Consider the following 10887-nt stretch of genomic DNA (forward strand, 5'->3'; position numbering starts at 1 on the left):
CACTTACCACGGGACCACAACCCGACACGAAACAATTTAGAAGCCAACTCAAAAATTAAAATGGTTTATTATACATACTAAATAATAATAATAAAAATATACCAAATAAGGATATCCCAGGTTTTGGCATAACCTTTGATTGTATGGTGCAAAATAATTTAAAATCAAACTCACAATTTACTTACTTAGGTTACAAATTAATTTCATATTGTTAGCCAAAAAATGTTTTAAAAATCATGCTGCAAAGCGTAATACATTTTATGAAAATTTTGAGTTTCGTCTTTTTGTAAGATGGTTGATGATATTCTAGATGAAACCAGCACAAAAACTAGTTGACTTGAATCCTAATGATCTTTACCAAATCGTAAATTATTAATTGTATTTAAATAAATACATATTATTAATTGTATTTTTAGTATTAAGTTATTGTATGTAAAATAATTACAAATAAATTCTAATCATTAAAGACTTTTATTTTAATATATTTTATTACGAGGGCCATTCAAAAAATTAGGTACCCATATTTAAAAAAAAATATGCAGCTTTATTGTTTTCGGATTTTGAACAGTATATAAAACAAGTATATAAGGCTAATGTAGTTGGAAATGCAAGCAAAGGAATACTTAGCATAATCAAGTACTTCAAATACTCAGGTGCGAACAGGACAGAAGTCAGAATAATTCCATGAATGTGTAAGAGGGGAAAAATGTTTGCAAGACAGAATGGCGTGGCATTCTATCCTCTCTGCCTACCCTTGTATAAAGCAGTACTAAGCTTAATTCAAACCCTTATCTCACCCCAATGGTGCATAGGACACTGCATCATATAAACGCAGTGTTATCTTGTCGGGTTGTGGTCCCGTGGTTAGTGTCGCGGACTCTTAAGTCAGAGTTTCTCGGTTCGAACCCACTCTACCACAATTTGATACCTATTTCTAATAATGAGCCGCTTAGGCTCACAGAAATAGTAAGAAATTGAAATATTTGTGTAAATAATGAAAACACTAATATTTCTCTCTTTTTTTAAAAATCTTAATCGTAAACACAAGAAGGAAAGGTGATCAGCCCTCCGCTTCAAGTACCAGAACAGGGTAATATTGAATAAATATTAGAGTGAAAAAATCATTTTTATTTGTTTGACCCACCAGGGGGGGGGGTCAAATAATTGTAAATCAATCCCTGGGAATCCAACCCGGGACCTCCAGAACGGTAGCCGAGCGTGCTGACTATTACACTACGGAGGCAGACAATAATGAATTAGTTACTTATTTTGAAATTAGGATATGAAATATGAAATTAAGAAAACATATACCTCTTAAAAAGTTTATTTATATTCATTAAAATCATCATTCATCGGGTAAACAAATTTTAAAAATCAACAAAATCACAAACAGCATTTTAAAAAATGACAATAATAATTTGGTAAGTTAATATATTATAAAACAGACATTGAGTTATGGCTGTGTACACTTCTAAGCTTAACATTATTTCATCTTTGTTGCTAAGAGAAGAGGGTATAGTCTATTCTTGTCTTTACTGATAAATGGCATTAAATAATTATAATCTGCAAACGTTTACATACGCGGACAAGAAATATAATTATAAAAACAATGCATTCCGCACAGTGAAAGTGGAAAATAAAACATTTTGTACACAAATGGTTGCAAATTCACAAAAATATTAACATTTTTCCTATTATTTTTTTGACATCTCAGCAAAGATGAAGAAGAATATGGAAGTCTGAACATTTACGTTTATTCTTCATCTCACCAATAGATGTCACAAGTGAAAATTCTAGTGATTCTTGTACAATGTTTCAAAATTGGATCAATGTATCTAGAACTCCCAAGAATTTGAGTATGTAGTGTGGTTGTCAATCATGGGTAGAATTGGTGAATGTTACATGTGTGTAAAGAGACTAAACCACTAAACCAGCCTATGAGGGTCGTAAGCCCTGTAAATGCCCAGACTTCCATATTCTTCTTCATCTACGTTGAGATGTCAAAAAAATAATATGATAAATAACTCCTGTAATGGGAGATAATCCAGATTTGTGAGGACACACTCAAAATGTTGTTAACATTTTTCCTATCTTTACCATCAATATATCATGTTTTCATTTTGAGAATAAAACGATCAAACATGACACACATATTAACAATATTGCACAAAACTATGCACTTAACTCGATTTTGTACATTGTCCTGAGAAAATTTTTCATATACATTACACCGCACTGGCCACAAGAGTCAAATTATATGCAGAGCTTTCTGAAACCGGATGAACAACTGGACCGGGGCAGCCGAACGGATCCGTCGGTTATTGATTTTTCATAGATTCTTCCAACTTGGTCACTTCACTGACGACTTGATGCTTATTTTTAACTTTTTCCAATTGGTCTTTTTCTGGGTTCTCTATTTCTCCGTTGGCTAATTTAACCTCCAGGGCTTCTATTTCTCTGAGTTTCTTCTTGAGATTTTTTAATCTCTTGGCGGGATCGACGGGCGCGTTTGGCTGGAGAGATTTCTTAAGGCTAGTGGAAGAGTTTAACGAGGTCTTTGCAAAGGATTCCGACATCTGGTCTGCAACTGTAAATATACAATAATATGTAAAAGTCAATAGAATATATCTATAAGGTTAATCGCGGTCCTATCGCGGTAAAAGTCAATAGAATATATCTATAAGGTTAATCGCGGTCCTATCGCGGTAAAAGTCAATAGAATATATCTATAAGGTTAATCGCGGTCCTATCGCGGTAAAAGTCAATAGAATATATCTATAAGGTTAATCGAAACGAATCGAACATTAAAATACAATGAACATGCATAATTTTCAATCGAAAACGGAAAATTCATTTATTGATTTGGCAGACACTTTGTAGTAATATTTATATTTTTTTAAACAACTTTTTTTGGTAAATACCAGTGATATAATAAAACCTTGGTAAATATAATAAAAAATTAAAAACAGACCTTGTAGTATGATAGTAAAATATGGCTATATTTCATGTCAGGTTATAAAAGGAATACCATATATACATATGTAGATGAATCCTTTCAGGAGTATCATTGTATATGTGCGGCTAACCTAACCCAACCTTGTGCAGGTAAGTACTAGCGTATATGGCAGCAGTCGTGTAGAAGACTTTAACATTTTTTTAATGTGTTGTGTGGTTTGTAGGTTCACATTATTGGAAACAATTATTTCATCAGTACGTAATACATTTTGCCTTACAGATCAATGCTCTCCTGGTAATTTTAGTTCATGCTTGGTCAAACTTAATGGTTGGGACTGACCAGAGCATTTCGTCATGTAATGTCGTAACATCGCCCGCGGCGAGCATCCGAAACTATGAATCTCTTGCAAAGCACTCGGCTCGCTGTACTGACTATATGAATGCTCGCATTGTAACGTGTTACTTTATTGCTCCAGTCAGTCCCTACCATAAGGTGAGTTATTTATTTATTTTTATATTTTCTTCTTCTTCTAACCCTTATCTGCATCCAATGGTGCATAGGGTACTGCAGTTATCTTGATCGTTACTTACATGAAGGCAAGGTGATCACTCCCGCGCTTCAGGGACCAAACACTCCACGGTAATATTAAATAATAATATTATTGTGCAAATTCAACATTTTTTTTTTTTACCCCTTCCCCTGGGAATCGAACCCGGGACCTCTAGCACGGTAGCTAAACACGCTAACCATTACACTGTGGAGGCGGACAATTTATTTATTTTTATATAACATTATAAATGTTTTTTTTTTTGCTCTTTGTGCATTTTTTCCTATGAAAGAAACGTTAATGAAAAGTACAAAAAAATTATAAATTTTAAGTTGTATGTATGTAACAAGTGTCCGCCTCCGTAGTGTAACGGTCAGCACGCTCAACTGCCGTTCAGCAGGGGGGGGTTCCCAGGGGGGGGTTAAATAAATATAAGTGATTTTTTCACTGTAATATTTATTCAATATTACCCTGGACTGGTACCTGAAGCGGAGGGCTGATCACCTTTCCTTCATGTGTAAACGATCAAGATAACACTGCGTTTATATGAAGCAGTGCTCTATGCACCATTCGGGTGCGGATAAGGGTTTTATTATTATTATTATTATTAACAAGTGTACCAGATTTCTTCTTCTTCTTCTTGTCATCGTTTTTGAGAATCAAGCCGGGGATGGGGCACTTCATCTGGGCCTTCTCCTTGGCCTCCCTCTTGGCCCTGGCCTCCGCGACGATCTCGGGGGGCAGGCCGACCGGGCAGCTGTTGGACTGGCGCGCGGCGATCTGGCGCCCCTTGCTCTCGTACAGCGGCACCTCCTCCTGCGGCACATAGCCGTCCTTCACCCGCCGGGGCTTCCTCCACGTCCCGTCGGGGCGCTGCGACGCCGGGATGTACGACCCGCCTGCGAAATTTACCCATTGCAAAAAAATTCTAAACTCAGAGTTCGAAAATAGACTCTCCCATACTTATTAACCCTTAGAGTGCGAACTGTCGATAAATCGACTCTCTATTAATGCTTATAAAGTGCGGAGCGTCGGAATAACGACTTGCGCAATTTGATTTAGGTATCGACCTGTACGGACGTGTCTTAGCGCGCGCATGTATAACATTTTTAATAAGTTAATAACATTTATAAATAACTATTTAAAATTATTTTGCTGTGAATTAAACATTGATTTTTGTATTTCTTTTAATAAAAGTTTTTTATTTCTACCTATAAAACGTCAAATTCGTCAAGTAGTGATGGTGAAAAGCAATTAGCAATTTATGCAAACTATGTGAAAAAAAGCTCAGCACTATATAAGGTTAAATATATTTTGTTGACATCTCAACATAGATCAATAAGAAATAATATGGAAGTCTGTGCATTTACGACCGTCATAGGCTGGTTTAAGTGATCACTTTACAATGTGTAAAGGTGGAGACTGACCGGAGCATTTCGTCGTAACATTCGTAACATCGCTCGCGGCGAGCATCACCGAGCATCGGAAACTATGGATGGAGCGCTCGGCTCGCTGTACTGACTGCCTGAATGCTCGCATCGTAACGTGTTATGTTACGACGAAATGCTTCGGTCAGTCTCCACCTTAACATTCACCGATTCTACAAACACTACAGTACTCAAATTCTTGAAGCTTCTAGATATATTGATCAAAATCGTAACACAGTGTGCGCGAGTTCACTATAACCATCTATGGTGGGATGAGGAATGCTTTTTATTAAGCAGAGACTATTTGATTTGTTTGTGTGGTCCGAATCCCAGATTATATTCACATACTTGAGAAACGCTTGAAAAGCTTTGAATGTAAGCATATAATAAAATTTTTAAAAAACTTGGATAATCCAGATTTGTGAACAACTATTTGTACACACTCAAAATGTTGTAGATTAAATTTAATTCAAAATAAATAACTATGTTTTTATTTTTTCCTTTATTTCAGTAAAATAGTACTCATTTCATTAACACATCCAATAAGACAGTTTTTTTTAAAGATTTTAAACTAATATTGTTGAATTAAAAGCGTTTTGAAGTTATTTTGTTATCAATGCACATTACACAAGTTGGCTTTCAAATACAAAAGTTTAGTTTTAAAAGTGAATACTTAAAACATAACTTCATTGTAAAAATTATACATAAATTATTAAGCTATTAACGCTATAATCAAATACAGAAACATAAGTGACCGATAACGGTCATTAATTAAAAATAGCTTTTAGGCAAACAAATAAATTTATTCTAACAAAAATGGATTCAATACCTTCGCCAGATTTAGTAACAGTATAGCTATCGGAAGACATTTGAAAATAATTTATTTTTACATTTATAAGAATATCGTCTCCAGACTTCGTTTGTATAGACACGGACTACGTATAACTCGGTATAACTAATTAAAAGTAGATTATTGCTCAACAGTATCACCGATCACCGAATTATTCCACCCCTCCACCGACTCCGCTGGCTTTGCTCACAGACTAGCTTTGCTCCACTGATAATTTGACAACCGAGGTACCAACTGTGCGATATAAATAAATAAACTTTAGGCGCTAGCGCACGGGCGTATCCCCATTTTGGTATTCCGAATGCGCGAAAATAAAGTTTGAAAACCATACAAAAATTCGGAATTCTAAATATTTCCCGTTCGGAAAAAATACCGTGTGTGTGTGAGGTATGCAATTTTTGTTTGAGGTTCTTTTTTTTTTCAAATCGTTATTTTTATTTTTGAAATAAATAGATGAAGATAATATGTAAATAAATAATTTTAACAACCAAAAAGTTATTCATTCGCAAATATAAAAACCCATAAGTGTTCACCACATGTGATGGTTCGGTTGGTTATTTGTTATACCAGTAATTCCACGCAGGTGTTCCACAAGAGATAAACGTGGGCTGTCTGAAAAGTTACCGACCTAACAATGATCCAAGTGTTTTTTTCATCAATTTTATTTTTATTTTTCTACATAAACACCTTTTACATATATACATTTCTCCTAGCGATGCTCACATCTCTTCAACCCGTCCAAATAGTAGTTGGCGTCTTTCCCTGCAAAATAGTCATTTTCGAAGGTGATGGCCTCCTTATTCGATGAAAATCTTTGTCCTCCGAGCGTAATTTTTAGCTTAGAAAACAAAGAAAAGTCGCTCGGGGCTAGATCTGGTGAGTAAGGAGGGTGGTCAAGTAATTCAAACCGTAATTCGTGAATTTTTGCCATAGCAAGCAAGGTGTGAGAAGGCGCATTTTCTCGATGAAACATAATTTTTTTTCTGCAAATGTGGCCGTTTTTCCGTAACTTCTGTATTCAACTTATCGAGTAATGATGCGTAGTATGCTCCTGTAATAGTTTTTATCCTTTTTGTAGGTTATCTATGAAAATAACTCATTTACTATTCCAGAAAACAGTCGCCATCACTTTCCCAGCCGGAGGAACAGCTTTTGCCTTTTTGGGGCCGATTCCCCCTTCGCAGTCCACTGTTTGGACTGTTTTTTGTTTTTGGAGTAGCAAGGTGTATCCAATTTCATCTACAGTTATTATTTGGTGCCAAAAAGTCTGACCCGTTGCGCCTAAATTACGTCAACATTCATTCGAACGTGTTTTTGGTCCGGAGTGAGCAAACGTGGCAGCCACCGCGCGGACAGCATTCTCGTCCCTAAATCTTGATTAAGTATGCAACAAACACGTTTTTTCGACATCTCTATAGACTTTGCTATATTTTTAACTTTAATCTGACGGGTTTCCAACACCGTTTGATAAACTTGAGCGATTTATCGTCAGTGGTTGCAGTTTTTGGCTTTCCCAAACGTTCATCGTCATTTAGCTGGTACGTCCACGTTTAAATTCTGCTGCCCAAAATTTTACAGTGGTAAATGATGGAAAAGAGTCTCCGCATACAGCGTCTAACTCGCCTTTAATTTGCATGGACGTGTTGCCTTTCAAAAACCGATGGGCAATTTTTTTTTCCATTTTGGAAAAAACGCTCACGGCGACTCACTCAAACGACTGTCAAAAAATAACTGTGCGATCAAAGTGGTGGAAATTTTGATGAGTACCTTTTAAAACATGCCCAAACACATGCTCAAATTTTTATTGACAACGAGTGCCATCTTCATGTTGAGGTCGGAAACTTTTCAGACAGCCGTTGTATTTTCCGATCAGAAAAACAATCGTGTCGATAATTTTGTTTGGGATTTTTGCTTCGGAATTAGGAAAGTGGAAAACGCGTGTTTACTATCTTAGATTTTATTTGAAATATCTATGGTCATCAAACGTCATTTTATTATCAAAAATATAGTATCCTCCGAAATGGCTAGTTTATTTAGGTTAGGATTTCGGCATTTTACTAAAAATATACCATCAATTGTCGCTCAGCGAGGGATTTCAGTTACATCTGTTAATCTTTTGAAAGAGAGTAAGTATATATAATAATATTTTTTTAAGGAATGTTATGAATTTTTAAAAATAATATGCCCTAAAGCTGATCTATTTACCTACCGTGGTTATTTGTTTGTTTACTTATTTCTTCATAATATTTCAGTCCGAGTAACAAAGAATGAAAAGGAAATCATCGTGGAAGGGGTTTATATAGAATCTCCCCGCGAAAAGTTATTAGTCAAGCCAGATATACCGCCTCCAGAGGAAGGCCAGAAGTCCATGTGTTATATGTGCGCCCTAGGCTTGGATGTAAAGCACACAGACGTGTTGATACTCAGCCAGTTTCTTAGATCTGATGGGTGCTTCTTGCCTAGGCGAGTAACTAAGCTTTGCGGTATGCAGCAGAAGAGAATGAAGACTCTAGTTGCAATGGCACAAAAAGCTGGTAAGCATTTCAAATTGAGGTCCTGATAGTGGGTACATACGGGTTATCTCTAAGCACACAATTATAGCCCTTCATAAGTAAAGTGACCATAAGTCCCGTTTTGAACAGGACCGTCCCGTTTTTAGAAAGCCTGGCACAATATATAACAACATAATTATTTCTTATTATGGTCAGCACGCTCGGCTACCGTTCTGGAGGTCCCGGGTTCGATTCCCAAGGGGGGTAAAATAAATATAAGTGATTTTTTCACTGTAGTATTTATTCAATATTACCATGGACTGGTACCTGAAGCGGAGGGCTGATCACCTTTCCTTCATGTGTAAACGATCAAGATAACACTGCGTTAATATGACACAGTGCCCTATGCACCATTGGGGTGCGGATAAGGGTTTTATTTATTATTATTATTATTTTTGACAAAATTATAAAATTATTTTTGTCGCCAGCCCCGTAAATGCCCAGACTTCCATATTCTTCTTTATCTTTGATGAGATGTCAAAAAATAGATCTTCTATCTCGATGTAATGTCATTGGGGTGCGGATAAGGGTTTTTATAATAATAATATTACTTATTCCTCTTATTTTCTTTATCAACGTTCCTTTTCTTTTTATAAATACATAAAAACTATGAAAAAATACGTGTTTTCTTGAAAATACTTCCTATTACATCAAAATTGTTAGATGTCCCATTTTGAGGATAAAAATAAATGGTCAGATTATTCATAAGTCACCCTCTATTATTAATTCATGTAGAGTGAGTGTGGTCGAAACGCGATCTCTCTGAATGATATACACCAGAAAAATTGCATAATGTATAAAAGAGTATATCGAGAATGTATTTTTTAAATATAACCATTATCACTCTCCTTATCATTCATCGTTAAACAAAGTTAAAAATGCTTTAAATATACAAAATATATAATCATTATCGATAAAATTAAGAAAGGCGTTTATTAAAATTAAAATTAAGAAAGGCCAGGACTGGGATTACAATGAAAAGATAACACCATAACTCATAGTGTAGACAACTTTAACTTCTATTTGGGCAAAAAATAAAGACTTGTATTTTTTAGTGTAATTTCAGCCCTGGGAGATATTAATGATAATGAGATATTAAAAAAACAGATGTAAAATTTGTACAAATAAAATTTGATTTAGAAACGGGAAGTCAGCAAAGATGTGGCATTATCAAATAAGTTTAAATTTTTTAAGTGGATTTGTTAGGAATTCAATAATAATCGACATGTGTGAGAGTCTAAGTATGCATGAGTATAGAATAAATAAAATACTTATGATTAAAAAATTATTTCATATTTCTTAATAATTCAGACTAGCTTAAACTGCATATTTTTGACCATATCCAACATGGCTAAGTCGAGTTATCTTTTTTATATCTCGTACTTTAGACGTAGAAACAGATGATTTCGTCTAGCCTCCTACCGGTCTGATGTTGTTGGTAACAATGAAACCCGGTAAGTGGTTAAAAGAATAGTGGCAAAAACTATATTACAGTGATTAAAGAAAACACTTGTTTTATACCACTTGAGTTTTATTAAAGACTACATGTTTCAGAAGTTAAACTTCCATCATTCAGGTCTGTATAGTAACTAAAATATAAAATTGTTCTATAAATAAGCAGAGGGAATGTTGGAAGTTTAACTTCTGAAACATGTAGTCTTTAATAAAACTCAAGTGGTATAAAACAAGTGTTTTCTTTAATCATTGTAACATGTCTTACCACAAAGTTAATGCCGAAACAATGAATAAAAAGTATATTTATGTTGGGTATTCCTGACTATTGTAACGACTTAGACTGATTTTTTTTTTAATTTTAGGACTTATGATAAACATGACTCCAGAAGCTTGCAAGAAAGATCCACGAAAACGCAGAGATTACAAGAAATTCAACACATACTATGATGAAAAAACATTATTTGCACCAAAGGAACCAAAGCAGAAAGATCGCTTCAATAGAAAATAAAACTTCATGTTTTCCACTGTATACTTACTGCATTTACACTAAAGCCGATTGGGATGCCAGTACACTAAACCGAGAGTTGAAAAACTTTTTAAAAAATGGCATAGGGACATTTCACTGTCTCAGAATGTCTGTTAAGGTTGATATTGGCATGGCTTAGTGGATTATCTTGAAAATTGGCCTTGTGTAAATCCCATATGGAAGTAAAAACACCATTATATTGGAATGTTATTTTTAAAAACAATCGTGTAGGGTTTATTATTACGTAATTATAGTCAATAAAAAATATATGTAACAATACCTCTTTTTATTTATAAGATTTGCCTTATTTCTAATTTAAGCGTTGAGTGCTAAGCATTTATATACTGTTTTACTTTGCCGAAACCGCGGCCGTCTATATACTATTAATAACGCCAGTGTATTTTGGCAGTTGAGCTGGGAGGGAACGGCATGCACATTACTAAACTTCCCATTTGTCAATAATATTCACAAATAAACAAATTCAACTTTTTCAAATTTTTATAGAAAAAAAATAATAAATAAAATATATATATATTTTTTTTAAATATATGTAGATATATTTTTTTGTTGTTGT

At 34.7% G+C, this 10887-nt stretch overlaps 2 protein-coding genes across 2 annotated transcripts; one reads left to right on the plus strand and one right to left on the minus strand.

The window, feature by feature from the left end:
* Positions 1–1308: 1308 nt before the first annotated feature.
* On the minus strand, positions 1309–5989 carry Pym (partner of Y14 and mago). The gene is made up of 3 exons (XM_088262437.1): positions 5760–5989; positions 4124–4402; positions 1309–2587 (listed from the first exon to the last, which is right to left on the minus strand). The coding sequence occupies exons 1-3, from the start codon at positions 5797–5799 to the stop codon at positions 2319–2321; spliced, it is 588 nt and encodes a 195-aa protein (XP_088118563.1). The 5' UTR covers positions 5800–5989; the 3' UTR covers positions 1309–2318.
* Positions 5990–7101: 1112 nt separating this feature from the next.
* On the plus strand, positions 7102–10590 carry mRpS18A (mitochondrial ribosomal protein S18A). The gene is made up of 3 exons (XM_088262514.1): positions 7102–7906; positions 8033–8314; positions 10150–10590. The coding sequence occupies exons 1-3, from the start codon at positions 7753–7755 to the stop codon at positions 10293–10295; spliced, it is 582 nt and encodes a 193-aa protein (XP_088118640.1). The 5' UTR covers positions 7102–7752; the 3' UTR covers positions 10296–10590.
* Positions 10591–10887: the final 297 nt, after the last annotated feature.

Source organism: Brachycentrus maculatus, unplaced genomic scaffold (genome assembly GCF_059751285.1).
Source record: "Brachycentrus maculatus isolate JH-2025_06_01 unplaced genomic scaffold, ASM5975128v1 h1tg000180l, whole genome shotgun sequence".
Taxonomy (NCBI): domain Eukaryota; kingdom Metazoa; phylum Arthropoda; class Insecta; order Trichoptera; family Brachycentridae; genus Brachycentrus; species Brachycentrus maculatus.